Source organism: Ixodes scapularis, unplaced genomic scaffold, assembly GCF_016920785.2.
Source record: "Ixodes scapularis isolate PalLabHiFi unplaced genomic scaffold, ASM1692078v2 PGA_scaffold0__279_contigs__length_252992795, whole genome shotgun sequence".
NCBI classification, from domain to species: Eukaryota; Metazoa; Arthropoda; class Arachnida; order Ixodida; family Ixodidae; genus Ixodes; species Ixodes scapularis.
In genome coordinates, this window is record NW_024609835.1 from 45,324,847 (window position 1) to 45,346,239 (window position 21,393).

The 21,393-nt window shown below is 45.5% G+C and overlaps 1 protein-coding gene across 1 annotated transcript; it reads right to left on the reverse strand.

The window, feature by feature from the left end:
- Positions 1-5,066: 5,066 nt before the first annotated feature.
- Positions 5,067-20,031, reverse strand: LOC120850625. Its single transcript, XM_040223187.2, has 3 exons — positions 19,665-20,031; positions 8,210-8,272; positions 5,067-5,545 (listed from the first exon to the last, which is right to left on the reverse strand). Exons 1-3 carry the CDS (start codon positions 19,945-19,947, stop codon positions 5,343-5,345), a joined length of 549 nt encoding a protein of 182 aa, XP_040079121.1. The 5' UTR covers positions 19,948-20,031; the 3' UTR covers positions 5,067-5,342.
- Between the last annotated feature and the right edge of the window lie 1,362 nt (positions 20,032-21,393).

Genomic DNA, 21,393 nt, shown 5'->3' on the forward strand with positions numbered 1-21,393 from the left:
GAACGCGAGGGCGTTGGCGATGTGAGCCAGACGCAGGTGGCGTGTGACGTCAATCTGAAGAGGAGAGCAGTCGTGATCGTAAAAATTTTCACGACTCCTGCAAACATTTTCACGACTCCGACAGACCGTAAAAATAGAAGCGTCCGCTTCAATTTTCACGATTTGTCGGAGTCGTGCGTTTTGTAGTGTCCTGTTTGGACACCCCTTTAGGGAGTTTTCGTAGACCGCGATTCCCTTCCGCGAAGCCCTCCGCAACGAAGCAACCGCAACTGCGCCTGCGCACCGATGGCCTTGACTGTAGAGTTCCGGCTAGCGTAGCTGGTTGCGGAGAGCGTTGCGGGACAGCAGAAACGATCTACGAAAACTCCCTATTTTCTCCGACACGATTCGGAGCGACCGGGCTCGAAGTCGGACGGCTTCGCCCGGAACGTCCGCGGCTCACGCCTTCTCGGGGGAGGGAAACCAGTGGCTCCCACAAGTTTTAATCTGTTGACTTGGCCGTTGAAGCTTTCTTCATCAATTGGACGCATCAAGCGCCCGCCCTAAAAAAGTCCTGCGTCCACTTGATGAAGGAAAGCTTCAACGGCCTGCCTCCTCGCTCGCTGTGCTCCGGGCCGACCCGAAAGTCCGGGCCCGGGCCGGGTATCACAGGTGGTTTCCGGACCCGGGACGGGCCCGGGCCAAGTAGTACGGATTGTTTCCGGGCCCTGGCCTGGCTCGAGGCGGGAAATACGCAAATGCTGAATTTCTTTTAATCCATCGCGACTTTAGTTCATACTGGACTGCGTAGAATCTGACTCGTATACGCTGTCGAGACACATAACGTCTTGACAGCGTCTTCCATGCAAATTAGGCTAATTAAACAAATAAAATGCACCAACACCCAATGACAGCTTTGAATTTAAGAGATGAGGCACGCCTTGGCCTCTTACCGGGCCGGGCCTGATCAGGTAGGCATCCCATCGGGCCGGATACGGGCCGGGTCTGATTAAACAGGTATCCCGTCGGGAAGGGTTCGGAGACTAAGAGTCAGAGGGCCCAGGCCGGGCCGGGCCTCAAAAAGTAGGCCCGTGCAGTGCTCTAATTCTGCTCCATTAGTTCGTCTGCGGTGTACTTGTGTAGACGGGCGGGTTTTGCTATTGCCACAGTTGCGACCGCCGACGATGTAGATGCTTGAAACGCCGCCATGTTCGTCCGCGTCGAGAGGAACAGAAGCGGCCGAGCCGCCGTATTCCTGGCTCGCTGCGCCATGGGTTGGCATTCCTTGAAACTATGACGCGCGCTAGCTAATGGGATCCTCGTTCCTTGAGACTATGACGCTCGCCAGCCAACAGGAGCCTATCCATCAAATCGCTGCTACAAACGACATGGCTTCGCTCCATTGGGAGGGGAATTTAGGTGCCGTTTGGCGCGGCTTCAAAAACTGATAGCGCCGGTTCACTCCATGGCTACAGTTAATGCTTTCGCATTAAAAGATTATGTTCACATTAAAAGACAACGGTCGACGTGGGCACTTAGGATATTTTTTTTAAAAGCAAGCCGGAACCAGGCCGGGCTTTAGCTGTAACTAACCTGGAACTTTAGCTGGAACCGGAGCCGTTAATGTTGAGAGTATGGTAAGAATAGGGCGAAAATAAGTCACGTCATTAGCCTAAATAGTTTTAATGACCTTTGGCGCGATGATTGACAGCTCTTGTGACCAACCACTTGTCACAAAATGTATTGAAGTATTTCATTCCAGCACGCTGGAATGAAATTTGCGGCTTTTCGTAACTGAAAGGGCAACGCACGTGGCGTTGTCGTCATGGCGACATTCAGGGCGCACTCAATCTTTCTTTTGATTGCACTCGCGGCCGCGGCAACGTTGGCCGCGGCCACGGCCGAAGAAGCAATACAAAAAAAAAAAAAAAAAAAAAAAAAAAGCTAGTGTTGGGGCGAAACTTTTTCTGAAGCAAGTTTCGGACCCGAAACAGAGGTTTCGGAAAGTTTCAGAAGAACGGCCAAACCTCGGTGTTTTTCGGATAGAATGGATGGATGCTAACGGCTGTACCTTTTATATTGGGCGGTAGCTCGCGCCACCTAGCTTAGAAGTTAAGAAGTAAAAGTTTGACTTCTTTCCTTTGCCAATTTGCTTACCCTCTGCAATTTCGTACCTATCACCAGGACGACATTTGAGGAATCGGGTAAAAAAACTAAAAGCTTCACCCCCCGCCTCTTCCTCCCGGCCATTTTTCCTCCGGTCAAACCAAGTCGGCGTTGCCACGGCACTGGGCCCACTGGAAGGCAGGGCGGAGACTTTGGGGCGCGGGGAGCCACGCGGGGGGGAGTCCCAATTTTCCTCCCGCTTGTCCCCAGTTGTGTCAGCTAGTTGTACGTTATTCAATTCTCCCTAGACAATTTCCGCCAGTCTTCCAATCTCCTTTTTGTAATTAAAATGCACTTATCCATTCTCGTCTGCAAACCCCAGCGCTCCGGCCCAATCCGTCGCCCTTTCCGGGAGGGCGGGAGCAAGCCCTGTGCACCTCAACATCACATGTTCTATTGTCTCGTCCTCCCCTCGGCATGCGGCACAACGCGTATCGATTTCCCCATACTTTGTCCTCAATACCCCTGTTCTAGCCTCGAATAACAACGCTCCCCGTGAATTATCACACCAATGTTCCTTCCTTATCTCCTGGTTTTGTCTTCTATACATAATTAAAGCTGATTTTCCCTGCATTGTTTCCTCCCTTATCTTTCTCTCGGCTTCTTTTACTTCCTTTTTCACAGAGGTATAGTCTGTTCTGCACCCGCACTTGTCTGTTGGTATTTGAATTTTTGTTTTCGGGTTCGGTTTGTCCATTTAGTGTTCAAACTTTTCATGTGCAGATGCTTATATACCTTTTCTCGTCCATCGTGTATCCTCAATTACGTCTAGTCTTTGTTCAAATTCAACTACTGATCGCCCCTTCTAGCCTCGAAAGATTCCCAGCCCGTCTCCCTGCACTCCTTCATTTGGTGTAATTCCCACACGCCCCAGTGCCAGTCTGCCCACGCTCCTCTGCCGGATCTCTAAGCTCGACTGGACCTCAGAATTCATACATAATACCGCATTACAAGAAAAGACAAAAAAAAAAAAAGGTGCTTTTGACACTTTTCCATATTCCCCTAGCTTCATATCTATTGTAATTCCATAGTGCATTCTTTTTTTCATTTCTTTAGCATTTTTTCTTCCTCTTCTTGTATTGTTTACCCTCATTCAGCCGCACTCCTAAGTATTTATACTTCTCTATGTGTTTTATTATGTTTGTGGAGTTTCGGAGCATTGCCAGAGTGGCCAGACCACATTATTGAGCATGGCAACATTTTCAACAAAACAATCTTGTAAACCACATTAAATAATTAAAATATTAAATATAAATTCTTAATTTAACAAAATATGCTTGTTCAGATAAAATCTAGGATACACAGAAATAAAATAACGGACGGCACAACACAAGATGTTGAGATTTTGTGTCGGTCAAAATGATTCCGATTTCACAACTTCCATTATACATAGCCACGTCAAGTAAACGAAAAAAACACACACAAAAAAAAACGGGCAAGTAGGTGTAATTGATTATCATTAAACGCAACGCTCGTTTTCATAGCATCAATAGCTTGACGACGTGTGTGGCGTTCGTTCCAAGTGCCGGGAGCGTTGCGGTTTACGTTGGCACAACACAGGTGGCATGTGGAAGTGACTGTCGGAAGATCTCCGACAAATCTGTGTGATGCAATCGAGAATATGCGCACGTGCTACCGCAGGCGCCCGATTTTTACGGCCCTTTTTGGGTCGAGCCTGGTTATTTCAGACGCCCTATAATTCCCCAAAATTGGTCTTGTTAAAGTTTTATCACAAAAGGATATTTGCCAACAAATAAGTGGCTTATAAGTTGATTGTGTTAAATAGTTCGTCAGTGAGACTAACCGCCGAATTCAGAAACCTCACTCAAACTACACTCAAACTGACGGGCCCCTCCACTTCCTCGAGGAAGGCGCGAGGGCCGGCGCTGGCCAATCGCGAGGACGGATCCGCCGTTGCGATTGGCCAGCGCCGGCCCTCGCGCCTTCCTCGAGGAATTGAAGGGGCCCTTCAGTTTGAGTGTAGTTTGAGTGAGGTTTCTGAATTCGGCGGTAAAACAACTCTGAGGCCACTTGACTTTATTCAATATTCGCCACCATTTCCGGATCCCTAAAGCAATCTATACCAGCTAAAAAAAAAAAAAAAAATTAATACAGCTATTGCAGAATGATGAAAGATTGTGTTAAAAAGTACTTATACTTTATTTTGAAAGTACATAGTATTTATAGTACTGGCGTACTTACTACTTTGCTTGAAGTACACAACCTCCAATTTAGTTTGTACCTTACTTCAAGCACATTAATTTACCCAAATGCTGTTTTTTTTATTGTTTTTTTTTTTCGAAGGTGCTACACACAACAATGTTTGCGCCGTCCAGGCATAAAAACGTCAGAAGGGAAAGTGTGCAGGCGAGCTGGTTAAATGACATAGTTGAAAAATGTGTTTTATGTTCCTCTGCGCAACATCACTGCAGAGCAACACGCAATACAATTCGCGTTACCACTGCCTTTGCCACAGTAGTGTGAGAAAGAGGCAAATGATCTCATTGTTTGCACTTGCTGGTAATGTAACGTTTTTTTTCTTTCTTAAAGCCCCCCCCCCCCCCCCTTCCCCCAAAAATTAATTATTTACATTATTAGCAAGTGCCAACAATGAGATAGGTTCAGATAGGTTTGAACCTTTTCAGAGAATGGGGCGAGAGCCAACCTGCCACTCGAACGACGGGCAGTGCGAGCGGGACAGTTGTTTTTCCTGTTTTTAATTGCTTGGGCAGTTGTATTTATGATCGTAGAAACAAACTTGTCCGAACAGGATACTCTTGTACAGCACCTGCCAATAGATCGTAGGACCTTGCAGTGATGACTTCGTCTGTCAAACGACAGGGAGCGTGCCACGCACTGGCGATGTGTCGCATATCGCAGACACTCCGAGGGCTTCAAAAGCAACACAAAAAATCAGCATGTTGAGTGCGATTCCTTTAATGTGCTCCAAATTCTTTCCCTAGGCTATATACAACCTGCTCATAGTGGCTCAAACCATAGCAGACATAAAAAAACTGGGCAATTAAGGGCAGTTATTTTAATAGCAAACGTAACGCCGCTGTACTTCAACGAGTGAGAAAGCCGCACCCATTCTTTTGAAGATGCGAGCAAAGTTGCTTCTCTGCAGAAACGCTACAACGGCACAAGACCCCCAGCATGTTCCCTGATAGTCGAAAGCAGGCAGCACCAGTCGAATTTCAATTGTCCGAGGCAGCGTCTGAAACGAGGGCCTCGGCCTTATTGTCCGGGAATATGACCGACATCTGGATGGGACGGTGTGGGAATTCGGCTTGCTTGCAGGTGAGCTTCAGAAGCTGATGAATGACTACGTTGCGGGCATCCACTTCTTCCTGAAGGTTGTGGTGCTCTTCGAGCAATGGTGCCAGCTCAAATGAGATCTCTAGAAGAAACAATTTACATTTGAGAAATGGTTTCTTCTGAGGAATAGAAAGGAGCACTACCAAAGCAGTATGCGTCTTTACAGTAAAGGTCTGTTTTCTCGCAGCCCCTCCTGTTCAGCCATCTCTCCCTGCTCACAACTTCCTAATTTTGGAGGCTTATAACTGATTCAAACGGAGTTTGACTGCATTTATTTTACTGCAGGCATAATAAATATAACATAATGGCATCATCCCTGAAACGAGGCCTGTCCTTATAAAATATTCGCCAAATAAGGAATTGCTCTCCCCAGTTGATTTTATGAAGCACGACTTTTCATATGTTCGCTTATAAACAGTGACAGCAATGCCTCAATTGGGACCAAAGTAATTTTGCCTGCATATTGCATTCAAATAATGCTGTGATCTTAATAAAAATATGTGCTAGAAATATCAGTTTCACTGCATCGGCAAAGATGTGGCACCAAGTACAGCTGTTACACAACTTGTGTTCACATTCACTCTTAAAAATATGCATAGAAAGCAAGCTTTTTTATGTGCACATGTAGCTTATTTAGATTGTTCTTACACACTCACTACATCTCCCTTTAGGTCACTTCCCAGAAACAACTAAGGTCAGCAGATGGATGCCTCCTGGTGGCTTGTCGCTATCCCGTTCTACCAGGCGGTAGCTTTTAAAACCTAGCCCAGAGCACTTGGACCCTCCTCAATCTTGTCCTGAATTATTTCATTCATTATAAAGTCCACCATCACTGTAACCATCAATGCTGCGAGTAAGTTTATACTTCCCTCGACCTTTTTAACCTTCTCCTCCGGACTGCTATTCGGGGTAAGCTGAACCAGACCCTGAGCCTTCATAAGCCACAGGCTCTACTGTTTCCTTTTTTTTAGTTTACTGTGCAATGTGTGTATATTTTTTGTATGTATTGGTTCTCAACACTTTAATTTTGGCCTCAAACAGGATCGAAGACTGTAAATTACGAAATGTACTTTTTTTTCCTGTTGTCTTATTCTTCGTGACCTGGACATAGAGCTGATTTCCCTTCCATTCTTCCCTCTCAAATCTGCCTCTTGGTTGTTTTCTGTTACATTTTCACAGAGCTACTAGTTTGACCAGTCAGATCACTAGTCTGCAAGCATTTAAATCTCAGCGTATAGGTTTCACTCCTTAATTTTGAACTTTTCATGTACAAATAGGTACATGTAGCACTTCTCCCACCCACAATCTATCCCTTATTGTGGCCAGTCTTTTGTCAAAATTTACCGTAACATCTCGAGAGATATGCCCCACCCCCGAAAGATACTGTACAAACCTTAAGTGGGCGCGAATATTTCGATTGCCCATGGAGCCAAATTCCAGCCTTTAGATATCGCGAAATTTAATGGTCGCGAATATGACCCCGCTGCCCAGTTCGTGAAAAATCAGGGCCACCAACATAAAGGGTCTTACAGTAACCCACCCCTATGTTTTGGCTTGATTTGATATTTACTTTTAAACACCGAAAGATAGCCCACTCCTAGTCGTTGTAGTGTTCGGATCAATGATGGCCTCGGCGTAAATGCGGCAATACTCCGTTTCAGTTTAAGTCCAGACGCAGCCGATGCTACAAGAGCGAGCATGTGGCCCTGAACAGTGCTAGCACAGCACAAGCACGCGTGCTTGGCAGGGACATTGAGAACCCGGAACTCGCGCTTGTAGCATCGGCTGCGTCTGGACTTCAGCTGAAACGAGGTATAGTTAGCTATGGCGGGATATAAGCGAACATTGCCGACTGGGAGGTAGAGTCATCTTTGCTTGACTGTCCCTTGTTGCGATAACAAGTATGGCAAATTTAGCGTTTTTTCAACTTTCCTTGATTGTACACCGAAAGTGAGCCCGCTCCTTATTTTAACCCGATTTGCTCTAAATTTTAGGTGGGCTATCTTTAGGATGTTACGGTAGTTTTATGATGGCCTCTCCACCCTCAAAATATATATCCAGTCCATATCCCCCCCGTACTCCTGCATTTGGAGTTCCCGAGGGCTCTCAATGCCGACCTGCCTATTCTCTTTTACCCGAGTTTAAAGCTTGAATTTATGACACCATGCACAGGACTGTATTACCCAACAATAATCCCGACATCATGACTCCTCTCCATCCACCCTTAGAAACTTTATATCTATTGTAACTCTGTACCGTAAAATACCGAACATGTACCCAAGCCACACAAGGTGTTCGCCTAAGCTACATTTAAAATGTCTGAAAACAATGCAAAGATCATATCAAGCACCCATCCCATACCTCTGGGCCCACCTAGATACTCCTCATCAGCCGTTTCTCCAAGCACCCTAGTGCAAAGTGGGGAAACCTAGCCTATCCTGTGCCCCTTATGAATTTTTTGCTCTCGGAGCTAACAAGTACCCCCCCTTCCAGTTTTTCCAAACTACCTCACAATTTTGATTGGGCACTTGCTCGGCATTTTAAGATAGTACACAATGTTTCATAACAGCCAAATTAATGTTGTCTTTGTCCAGTTTTCTACTTTTAAGTCTTTCTAGACAGTTCAATCATTTAGCCATACCCCCCGATACATGTACACTCAAGCCTACTTTGATGTTTTCTATAATTCCTTCTACTCCCAAGACTATCATTCAGCTATTATTCACTGATTTGAACATATGCTTACGTTTGATAAGCAGGGCGAGTTCAGCACACAGCTGTTGCAGTTGGTCACAGTCGAGCTCATTCACTGAAAGAGTGATGCATTACAGCAGGCGTATCAGAAAGAGATTGTTACATCTACAACAGCTAAGACGCTAAATTAAACTCTCTGTACTCGTTTCAACCTCAATAGCCACACTGAAAAAGTTTGGCTCCTCACGGAATGTTGCGATGTCCCCTTGTGTGGGGAATTAGTATACTTGTATGAGCATTTAGGATCAGCTATTCCTAATATTATCAAAATGTGCACATTTCAAATGCAAAAAAAAAAAAAAAAAAAAAAAAAAAAACATTACTTTCTGTGACAACCCAGTCTTTAAGAACGGCTTTGTGCAGCGTATGAACCATGCACAGGTTAGCTTCAGCCCATTAGAGCCGTAAAATGAAGTATCATGTGTTTCCCTCAGTTTTTATAATTAGGGTTCCGGGTTTTTAGATATTACCGGAAATACCCGGAAACACTAGCCAGTAAATCTTTTGCCAATTTGAATTTATCACAGAACCAAAATCACAATAACAAAAAAAAAAAAAAAAGCGGGAAAAGAAGTTTTGGGTCGGTGGTCCTGAAAAGAGGCTACTCTATTCATTTTTCTTTTTTTACCCTCTGACGATTTATACTTGTTTTCACCTCAAGAAAAAAGGACGTCTTGCGCATTGTTCATACGCCCGGCGAAATAGTTCTTACAAGACTTGGTGATCGGAGGAAGAAGCGATACTTTTGGCGCTTGTAACGTGTACGTCTTGATAAGATAACAAATATGTAATTTAAAGTGAACCTACATATATCTTAATAATCAACATAAAGAGGAAAATTAGTAATGCTCCGCGAAGAGCCGGACTCTTTTTTTTTATAATTCTTGAGTTCAAAACGAGTATAGATAAAATATTAAAAAAAAATGTATATATAAAAAAAAAAAAAGACTTGTAAATATTTATTTCGGATTTATTCAAGAAATATCAATACAGTGATGTCTCGTTAACCTGGACCCCGTTTATTTATATCAAGTTTGGTTGCATATATTTGCAACACTGGGAAGGCCGTTTCGCCAGCCTGCTTGTTCGTGGGGCTGTTCACGCATCACCTTGAAGGTGTTGATTCGTGCGTTTTTTGTCCTTTAATCTTAACATTACTATCGGATGTCGCAGAAAAGCAAACGTCGAAGTTGCAGGCACTGTTGCGTACCGGACTGTCGCAACCCGAAAGCCAGGCGTGAAGCTCCGCAGGTTCCCGTCGAGATCGTGGGAAATACAACGCCGTCGGAGATTAACAAATGCCGTAAAAGGTGTAAAATAAGCATTGTGTTCGCACTGCGTGACTTGAGATGGGTTTCTAAATGTGCGATCTAACTCGATATTTGAAATTAATGCGCTCGTCTCTCGGCGTTGTCTTTGCATTCGAAGCGACTCTCTACAGTCAGGTTAGCCCTTTGACATTCTCACTGCTCTCTGCTCCGCGGACACATCTCGACCGAACGATGCTTTGTGGATGTTTGAGCGTTACCGGAGTGAGCGTTTTTTAACGCTTCGCCGGTTGCAGAGCGGACTGTCGTTTGCGCCTTTAGCGTGATCGCGTATCTACCCAAAATGATTACTCTATTTCGATCCGTGTCTGTGCGGTTCTAACTTCGTCCCCGCTGCAAGGAAACGGTCTACTCAAGAAATAATAATAAAAAAAGCACCGCGAGAACACCGCGAGAAGGAGTTATCCATTCGGTGTTTATTTGTGCTCTATGTAAAAGAGAACAACATATTTAATCGACGAAAACGAGCATCAGCTTGCGACGAGCAACTGCGTACGACACCGTCCAAACTACACGCAGCTTGCACGAAAAACACATGGGAAAGTAAATGTCGTTTTGATCGAATGTTATGCACCGCTTGGCGAATCGGCTCGTGATGCTGGCTCTGATGATGATGCTGGCGCAGCGTGGAGCATTAAACACGCGGATTGGCCGAGCTATAATGTCATTTTGCTTAAATGCCATTTAACGCGCCCGTTTGACAGGGGTATTAGTTGTCTTCAACACGACGAGGGTACGGGAAACAAGCTGATCCACAAAATGAGGTCAGCTATTCACCCGAGAAGAGTTGGAACAAAAAAGAAAAAAAACAACAAAAGGTATGTAAGGGTGGAGGGAGGGGGTGGGACGCTCTCAGTTCCGCTTTCGTAGAGGAGAGAAGGTCGACGAAAGCGCGAGACACATGCGCGAAAAATCCATCCAATCCGACGTCCGATCCGGCAATACGACTGCCTGATCCGAAAAATTTGGTCGCTTCAGGCGTCGGATCGGCGATCCGACGTGCGTCCAGCCAATGACAGCACAGCTAGCGCGAACGTCATGATGACGCACTGGGTCTGGCGGGACGAAGCGAACGCGATAACGGGACGGGCGAGGGGAAGCCGGAGGCGTGGATCCCGCCGACCCATTCGAGAAAAATGACCCCGGCAAAGAACGCACGCGCTAGCGAGAACAAGCTAATAGGGAGTTTTCGTAGATCGTTTTCGCCGTCCCGCAAGGCCCTCCGCAACCCGCTACGATAGCGGGAACTCCACAGTCAAGGCTATCGGCGCGCAGGTGCAGTAGCAACTTCTTCGTTGCGGAACGCTTAGCGGAGGGGGCAGCGCGGTCTACGAAAACTCCCTAATAACTTCGCTTGTGCAAGCTAAACCGTCAATCTAAGACCACAGATCTATGAACGCGGACCTCCGCTGGAGTGCTTGGATCTCCTGGGCGGAGCCGAAGGGATCGTCGTGTCGCATGCAAGGTCGGAAGCGTGTGTCTCAAACTGTCGCGTGCGGCAATTCGGAGCGGCGTTCGGACTGTCGGATCGGACGTCGGATCGGACGATTCTGTCGTCCATGTGTCTCGCGCTGAAGTCTTTGGTTCTCTGATTTTAAGCCGCGCGTAAACAACGTACGGTTCTGCTAGTTCCCGTTTTGTGTTGTCTCAACCTATTGAAGAAAGCACCTACTAAAACTCCCTAATGCTAGAACCACAGATGCCTACACATCAATATAATTAACGTTTGATACATTTTTAAAACTGTCGACAGTGTAGTGCGCCACAGCATAACGCTCAGATTTGGCCGCCGGCGGCGCTGTCTATTTTAGCCGTCCCAGTGTTGCCTCATTTGGCCACGGTGGCGCCGATAACCAACCAACAGTGGCTAAATAAACACATGAATTTTTGTTTCTTCATTATGAACAATTCACATTATGGACAACTTTTAGAAGGAACGGAGATGTCCATATATTATCGAGACATCACTGTAATCAAAATCAAACACACACACACACGCGCGCGCGCACACACGCACACACACACACGCACACACACACACACACACACACACACACACACACACACACACACACACACACACACAAAATAAAAAAAAAATACTTGACGGTTTTGCAAAAACGTCCGAATAATCAAAGTACGTCTGAAATTTTATTTTGAGAAATCCGTCGCAAACTGTAAACCAACTTTTACATTCCAGCAGCATATGTGACAAGTTGTGGGATTAGGCCACGATTTTGCATTACCCGCCTAGCTGCAATATTTTTCAAACTTTTCTGGTCACACTTTGAAAGTTAACCCACTGCTTATTTTCATCCAATTTTAAGTGGTCATTCTTTCGCGATGATACGCTAAAAGCAAACTCCAATAGACACAGTATTTCTTATTAAAATGAAGCCCAAAAAGAATCTATGAATTTTACCAAAAATAAACTCCGGAAACCTATAATCCAATTTAGAATAGACTACTTCCATAAAGCCCTACATGCAACACGGCGCGCGTTGCACTCTGGGAACTAGTTGGCCGGCCAGGGAGGAGGGTGGCATGGTTTCGGTTTCGATCGACACGTCGACAAGAGATTATACACAGAGCGTGGGCTATTAACGGCCGTTATCTTATGTTTTCTGGTCCCGAGAGCGTCATTTGTGGTCTCTAAACTAACCTAAATGGCCAGACCTCGAAGCTTTAGGCAAGCCCGAGACGTATAGCTTGTCTTAACTCATGCTTGTTGTATTTTTGTACTTGAGCCTTTCTGTTAGCGTTCCAATCGAGGTACAGTCGGGGACAAAAGTCTCCAGGACACGCGAGCTGCGACTGAAACGCATTGCTCTGCCATCTGCCGGCGGGTCGCCTGGTTTCGAGATCGCAGAAAAGCGCATGCGCGTCCTACTGTGCCTGCCAACCAGGGTTGGGCAGTATCGCGATACAAATGTATCGCGATAGTATTTTAGAAATACATTTCGTATCTGTATTTCTGTATCGCGATACATTTTTTTCACCAGTATCTGTATTCCTGTATCGAAATACATTTGGAATGTTTCTTTGTATCGCGATACAATCAGGATCAAATGTATTTCGTTACATTTCTTGAGAAATACTCCCCCCCCCCCCCCCCCCCCCCCCCGGCCCCGAAAAAAAAAAAAAAAAAAGTTCAAACGCATTTTCTTTTTTTTTTTTTACTTCTGAGGGCACCAGAGTCAAGGAGATGCGGGGGCAGTGTTTCTATGCTGGTTACTTTTGATTCTGCAAACTATTTTTTTACGCGTCCTCTTCTCTCTTCTGAGAAGTGTTGCGTAGTTGGGGACTCGAACCAGGTGGCGTGCCAGGAGTGGAGTCAGAGCATCTTCTGCCGCAGGTCCTTAGGTAGGGATTTCTTGAGTCATTGTTTGCTGGCATCCAGTGCCCGCTGCTAACCGCCCCTCTCGCCTTAGCGTACAGAGTACACCCAGCCGGCAAAACTGAATCACATTCCGTTGCAGCACGAGCGTGGCGGTGGTTGACATGAAATATTAGGAATACTCACGCTGTGAAGTTCAACACATATTCGAATGCATCTGCGGCTGCGCCCATAACATTGCACGGCTCAAGGGTACGTCATCAGCCGACGTGAACATGACCCGTTGCTCTGGTGATCCGAAACCCAGAAGGAGGCCAGAAGTGGCCTCTCTGTGCCATCCCAGACTACGTATTCCCGCGACTCGTCTCGAGACTGCTGTTTCTCGGACAGCTCGCACCTGTGCCGGCAATATCAGCTCGCAATCCACGAGGTCTCTGGTTGGATAATGCTAGGCAAAACTTGAGGACTGCAATCCGTGCGTCGGTGGCGGAGGGTCGGTAGTAAGGACTTTCAGAACAAGGATGCTACCGTATCGTTTTTTCAACCGTAACAGAAGATAACACATGTATACCAAGGTGCTTCCGGTGGTCCACTATTCTCAAAAATTCCAAATGACACTGTATGCACGATCTTCAACCAGGTAACCTACAACGAAAGTACGTATTGTCCTTTCATAGAGCAGCGTGGTAAAGTTTCATGTTCAAGGCCACACCTACAGATAAAGAATATTAGTTCATTCCACCGTGACGTCATGCGATTAATGTTGACAGGATTCCCTCGTCACACAGACAAGATGTCATGGAAGGGACCGCGGTCAGCCCTTGATGGAACGTTTTTTTGGGCCCATTGAAGACTCCTTGTCGTCCGAAACCACTACCTTCACGGCAAAGTGGCAGGCCTACAGGAAAGTAATTTCGGGATCGAAAACATCCACTTCAAGCTTCATCTCAGTTGGCGTCTCAAAAAATTTGGAAAATGTATTGCACTATCAGTATTTTTGTATTTGTATTTCTGCCCTCCCTAAGATGTATTCCTGTATTTGTATTTCCAAATACTTTTTGCCTCTTTTTAAAATGTATTTCCGATACATATCGCGATACATTTTTACTAATGTATCTTAGTATCAGTATTTTAGCTACTATTTTGATGTATCCCAGTATTTCTATTTCCAAATACATGTTTGAGTATTTCTGCCCAACCCTGCTGCCAACATGTGCGCTTTCCCGCTCTTCTGCGGCACGGCGCCTAATTCGGAGTCGAGCGCCTGGTACCGCCTCGGAGATAGCGCTTACTGACATGGCACCTATAAAGCAAGAAGTCACGGCAGCTCAACAAAGCGATAAGCTCAACTGGTTATAAAGCAAAATGCGCTGACAAGGCGAATTGCGGCGCAGTGTCCCAGGCGGTATCTCGAGTTTCGGAATGTGTAGCAGACGCTCGTCAACCGCCAGCGCTATCCCCGAGGCGGTACCACGCGCCCGATTCCGAGTTAGGCGCTGTGCCGCAGAAGGGCAGGAAAACAGACATGTTTGAAGGCAGAGTAGGACGCGCATGCGCTTTTCTGTGATCTCGAAACCAGACGACCCGCCGGCAGATGGCAGAGCAATGCGTTTCAGCCGCAGCTCGCACGTCCTGGAGACTTTTGTCCCCGACTGTACGTGGACGAGCCAGTGCTGGAATTCTCGAAACTGCGAAGCTCGGGGATCTTGCTTGTGTACGAATCGACAAGCTGTAGCAACCAATAAGTATGCATGCATCGAGCTCGGGCCTTTACTTTAGTGTTGTTGATCAGAAAGTTTGTTTGTTTCGTGCGTCCATAGACGAAATATCACTTTTTGCAATTACTGTTTTTCTTAATACGCCTGAGTACGCGAGGTGAAACTCGGAGGCGCCATTGAAAAGCTCAATTTTAACACACTTCTTATCTCCTATCTGTACTGACCCGCAGCACTGCACGAAGTGAGGTCCCCACCCGCTTGGGCATTCCACTAATGTTCAACATGGCGTATGCGCATAAAGTTATCCTGCAATCATATAGGCACATTCGCACATACAGACCGTTTTTAGAAGGCAAAAGTCGAGTACTTTTGTGAAGAATGTCGCACCGTTCGCCGGGAGTGCGCCGAACGGGCATGAACCCCTATGCGGTGCGCCAAACGAACAAAATTATTCAAAGCGCGTTTGACGGTTGCTAATGGCCATAATATTCGTTATGTGTTTGCTTTCTTCCTGCCTGAGTACGTCGAGATAATTTCAGACACACCGTTCAGGCACAGATCTTGGGCGTCAGTAAAAGCTCGTCCAAAAAGGCTTAGCGAGGAGTAGGGGACGCTTGTTAGGGCCTCCGTCGTAGCTCGCCGATCTCAGCGTTGGCGAAAACTTAATCTTCTATTAGCATAAAATTTGAGTGGGAGATATATGATGACACGAGGAAGACATCATAGTAAATTTTGTGCAGTAGAGAGGTCGAATTTATTGCGTTTCCTTAAAAATTCATGCGTCAACGCTGGGCTCAACTTTGATACTCCTGTAAGAATGCGGCTTGCTTTTTGCCCAATGAAGTAACAAGAAACGGACGTTTGGCTAACAAAATAGGTGAAAGGCTCCAGATGAACAAATTTCAGTTGTTGTTCACTGGTACTAGACGGGATTATTGAAATTGAACTGAAAGATGCACTCGTGGGGTGAGGTGACTAAGCCACGTCTTACTACGGTTGCATACGCACTCATAATAGACAGTTTTAGTAGATCGTACGCTAAAGCCTTGCGTACGCAATAAAATTGCGGGTCGGGAGTGCGCGTGCGCAGAACGCAATAGAAGAGCTAGCGTATTGCGTACGCACGCAACGCTGGGGATTTTGCGTGGCGGGCTAGCGGGCTCTGCGGGACGTTCTCGAGAGATCTCGGACCCAACGAGAGCGCCAGTTTCAAGATGGCGGTTACCTCGACTGGCGCAGCAAAGGCGACGTGGTGTTTTCGAAGTTCTGTGTTACGTGAAATTGCGTGGTGTTCAGCTCGGCGATTCTTTCCGGGACCTACGGCGATCGAAGCAGATCGCCGTGCAGCTGAAGGAGTGCACAGTGGAAATGTTCGCCGCTTGGAATGTGCGTCAACGTTGCGATCTGCTCAACGCTAAGCCTATTCGCACAGTTCATCGCCGACGGACGAGCGACTCTAAAAGAAATCGCCGAAGTTCTCGCTATGTACTGGACATCAGTAGGTCATGAATTTCATTCCGCAATAGCATTGATAAAAGGTGCCGTTTGAAAGGGAAGATTGACGGAGGCTCCGTGATCGAATTTGGCTACGCACTCTTAAGCCTGGTTCAGACAGTTGCGTTTGACTGCGTTGCGGCAGCGAGAAACCAGGACATCCCTGCTACTTATATCGCGTGCTAAGATGATTCTTTGAATTGGGTTGCACGCTTCACACGAAGCACAGATGTGCCGGTGACTCGCTTTCGGTTCTCGACGCAATGCAGTCGAACGCACTCAAACGCAAATGTCTGAACCGGCCTTTACTCGTAGCCTCTGTACCCCGCAGAAAAGCGCGCTTGACGAGGCAGCTGCGGCTTGGTTTAATTTGAAATAAAATGATTGGACACGTTTTCATTTTCAATATTTCTTTCCAGGAGCATGGTTGCGCTACAAGCACGCCGAATTCTGCAGCTCTAGCAAATCTAACCAAAATCATGCGCGGTGTTCACTCGAAAACGTAACGCACAACTAAATTCGGTCCGAGCAGGTCATTTTTAGCGTACGCTATACTATTGCGTATTGCGTACGTAAGAGCCAGCAACGCTATACTAAAACTGTCTAATATCTGGTGTTTTGGGAACCAAGAAAAGTGCCCCGGTACGTCTTCGTTTTGTATCGCTCGAGAATGAGTGTATTGTACGTTCGTGGAAAGTCAGATAATCGAAAACGCAAGCAGCGCGTTCGGTCGCGGCGTGATAGCATGAGATGAAGCTGCTCAGTCGAAACCGAAACTGAGCGGCCAACTAGTTCCCAGAGTGCACTGCGTGGTATTTCGCCGCGATGGGGCGCGTCGGTTTTGGAAGAAGTCCATTGGTGTTCATCAAGAATATCCGCAGTCAGTCTCGCCCCAGCGTTCGATCCTGCTGTTACGCCGACTTCGATGCCTGCGACGCTCTGTTGTTCGCCCCATTAAACATTTCAGTTTCCTCAGTTGTTTTTTTGTTTCGCCACCTCGTCATTCGTGAGAATATATACGGGGTGTTTGATTTTAGTTTGAACAGCTTTTTTTTAAAAAGGGAAAGAGACTAGTACCGTTTTCACCGTGTATCAGGTTCGGCGGGCACTTGATAATGGTCATGATAAGGGGGTTAATGAACTAGAATCCGGCAACTTTTTTAATTATTGGTTTTACAGGACATTTGTAAAGACTTGCAGTCTTTACAAAAATTACTATCATAGGCTAGACCAATTTAAAGAATTTTTAAAAAAGGTAATGGTCTTCTCGATATTTATCAGTTTTCGCGTTTCTTGACTCTATTTAAAAATTGAGGTGCCCACAATGACGCTTGAGTGACGTAGTCGTTTGAATCGTGCTGTCACTATCTACAGGCAGCGTGTCCTTGATAGGTGCGCTGACGACACAAGTGACGACGCGACTGAACCGCCATCATTCTTCGAAACGTCATTGTGGGCAGGGCTTGTAACGCTCTTTTAGCAAACAATTTTTGAGTCCGGCAAGAAAACAAATAATTGATGGATTAATATCTAGAAATCTATTAACTTATTGCAAATTCTTTAGATTACTCTGGCCTCTGATAGTAATTCCCGAAAGTATTCCAATTGCAACTTGACCCCCAAAACCAATGATACAAAAACGAATATATTTTTTACTTAGCTTATTTTGACGATTATCCCCTCATCTAACGTCCGCCGAGCCTGATAAACACATGGCGAAAACAGCAGTTGTCTAACTCTCCCCACCTTAATATATATATATATATATATATATCAGGGTGTCGAACCGGAACCGAACCGAACCGGTATTTTTTCCGGAACTGAACCCGAACCGTTATATTGTTATCGCGATGAACCCGAACCGGAACTGAACCGGAAAAAAAATAACGGTTACCGGCTCATGTCAAAACGGTTCGGCCACGCGCTGTTGACAATGAATGTGCTATCAATGCCATTTGTTTTTTAAGTGCCGTCAACTGACACACCTCGCTTACATATTTTTCTTCTCCACTCAGTCTTAGGAATATAAACGCCGCATCCATGAATCTTGACAAACGCTGCATCCATGAATCTTGACATAGGAACCAGTATTGCGCTGGTAGCGGCTTGCACGAAAAAAAAAAAGAATTGGAAGGCTGTGCAAAAAAAAAAAAAAATCGCGTCACGGGATTTCATTTTTCTACAATCTCGTAAATCCTAAATGCTGCTGTGTGCTCATTTCATAACACGTTTCTAGAACGCGCGAGTTCTTGAAGCTTGCTTCCATCGGAATGAGAAAAGAGAAGGCTGTGGAGTTTGATAATAATGCATCCGGTTTCGTACAGGCACTTAGAAGCTAACATATTTGTGAGACAGCGAACTCTTCTATTTTAATATTTATCCTATTACGTCCTTCTGGCGTTGCGTTCGGTGAAGTGTTTTTCATATTCCGTATCTTGTTTAATGAAAACTCCTTTAAGGGTCTAATTTGAGTTACCGAAGGCTAGTTCAAATAAAAAAAGCTGTATTTTCTCCCCACTGTTCCTTCAATTGCTTACACGCCGAGGTGGCGGGATAGTTAGCGAGTTCTACTTGTAAGTGGGTTTGTAAGGAGGTCGCGGATTTTACAGCTACTGCGTCGGACCCAATTACCGTATTTACTCGCGTATAGGTCGACCTGTTTTTCAAAAATCGCCTCATCAAAACTGGGGGGTCGACCAATACGCGAATCCCGGTATTATATTTTTCAACTTTTTTTTTTTTTCGGGGGTCCCGAAGTTAGGGGGTCGACCTATACGACGTATCGACCAATATGCGAGTAAATACGGTAGATGAAACGTCGGTGAGGTAACCTTTGAGTGCACATAAAGAAACCATTCCTGGTAGAAATCCCTGAGCCTTACACTACGATGTATCCCGTTTCGTATGTGCTGATTTCAGATGTTTTATTTGTAATTTATTTTGATGTTGCAATTTGTCATTCATAATTTCCGAACCGGTTCGCGGATCGAATTAATCGAACCGGAACTGAACCGGAACAAAATAAATTTACCTGAACCTGAACCGTAACCGAACCCGAATTTTGTTCGGTTCGACACACTGATATATATATATATATATATATATATATATATATATATATATATATATATATATATATATATATATATATATATATATATATATATATATATATATATATAAATGAAATTAAAATTAGTTACACGGTATGTTTCTTAAGAATACTCTTAGTTCGTAATCTGTTTAGTACAAACAAGCCCTGATCATCATCAGCATTCAATGAAGTTAGATCCAAATTTGGCACACCCATAAAGGAAATGTTGATTGAAATTACAAATTCCCAGATTCATTTTTTTTTCTTCCTTTTCGGTTACAGACAAGTGCCGAATTGGTTTCCAACACATGCCACCTCATGAGGCTGGGTAATGAACACTGACATGGTCAAGCATTGTAAGATGACTGCCGAAAGGTCTCGCCAACCTTCCTGCTACGTCCGTGAAAACTCTTCCTCTCTCGAAACCTCTGAGAGTTTTACTCACACCATGAACGAAAATCAAAAACATGACTTACATTCTTTCAGTGACTTCCACTCCCAGAGCATCCCTCGACGTTTTGGTTGACAGTTCGAAGGCACTGTTGAAACAGCTATTGCAGACACCTCTGTAGCCTTTATCTTGGCACCATGGTCGCCCTCCTCGACGAGAGCTCTGCACGAGCCAGCGTTGACTGGGTCTGCGGCTTCTAGCTTGTGGGCACGTCCAACCATGGCCGTAGACAGTCGTGAGAAGGACGATTCTCGCTCAAGGATGGATTTATTGGTCCCGTACACGGAATCTCTCGTGTCGGCAGCCATTTTTTATGCAACAGTTTAATAGCACAGCACAGTCAGCTTGCATCCTAGCAGAGGGAAAAACGCATAGGCAGATAATTTAGAAGCAACACTCCAAGGGCTAGAGGATACCTAACATTACATAAAGGAAACAATGGTAGAAAATTGACTTGGGATATAAAAGATACTGGAACAGTGTCCAGGTAAGAAAACGGAAAAGCATCTAATACACGGCGTGTTTAATTGTAATTCGAACATACTTATTAAAAAAAAAAGTCACGAGAGGTAGACTAATGAGGTTTGTGCAGGTGCGTTATACGACCAGGAGGACATAATAGGGAGTTTTCGTAGACCGCGTTTCCCCCTCCGCTAAGCCCTCCGCTACGAAGAAGCAGCTACTGCGCCTGCGCGCCGATGGCCTTGACTCTAGATTTCCGGGTATCGTAGCGGGTTGCGGAGAGCCGTTGCAAAACGCCAAACATTATCTACAAAGACTCCCTAATCTAGGAGGATGATCCTCATGGTAAACCGGATAATTAACTAAAATTCGTTATTTAACTTTTAAAATAATGCAAGTAATGATATGGTTCCAATTACAAACTTGCCGAGCATCATCAAAAAACCCTAAATCAGTCAAATAAAAAAAAAACAAAAAAAACTTTGAAGCATGTGTTAAAGGGATACTTCAGCGTAATTTGAAATATTCCCGTCGCGTTCAAAAATAGGTTGAATATGATCCACAATATCCGTAAATGACAATTGCACGTTTGTATTTTGATCCTGGTGGCTTTATTTTTCGTTATAAACGGCCCACTCTGGCAAGCGCTCGGAGAAGGCCCAGCTTAGAGCACGTGACATCCAACGCAATCGTGACGTAGGTCGTCTCAAGACGAGCAAAGCTACGGCGAGGCTGACGTCGAGAGGATGGCCTAGTCGTTCCAGCCACCGAAGCGGCTGCTTTTGTACGAATTTTGAGTGACGGGTTAATCTTCTATAATCTTCTAGGGGGACAATAGCGACTTCTGCGACACACAAAAGGGATTCTCGGGAAGAGGGGAGTTCCTCCTTCCCCCCTTCTCTCGTCGTGGCTGGAGACGAGACAACCTCCGTCACTAGCTGTCAAGGTTCCTAGACGAGCATTCCAAACGAGGCGTTAGCGACATCCACCAGGTGCTCTTTGCTAATCGTTTAATTCGTTTTAAAATTCCTTTTCGAGACTTTTTTTAACAAGATATTGGTATGCTCCATGTGATACTGCTCTTTTGAACACATATAGACCAAAAAATGAGCGCCGAAATTTCGTTGTAGTATCCCTTTAAGCGCGGTGGTGCGCTAAAGTTCCTGCTCGTGCTACAGGCGCGATGCTGGCGGCCTGAAAACGCGCATGAAAATATTATCCACGTTTCGGACCGCAAGCGCTGCACCAGTTGCACGAGCGGAAAGTTGACCGCACCCCCGCGCTTCGAATTC

Bases quoted from the DNA above. Each gene is read 5' to 3' on its own strand.
- LOC120850625 (XM_040223187.2), bottom strand. From the start codon at position 19,947: ATGGCTGCCGACACGAGAGATTCCGTGTACGGGACCAATAAATCCATC. The intron at 8,273-19,664 runs GTAAGTCATGTT...TCACTCTTTCAG, and splicing joins GTGGAAGTCACTGAAAGAAT to TGAATGAGCTCGACTGTGAC. The intron at 5,546-8,209 runs GTAAGCATATGT...TGTTTCTTCTAG, and splicing joins ACTCGCCCTGCTTATCAAAC to AGATCTCATTTGAGCTGGCA.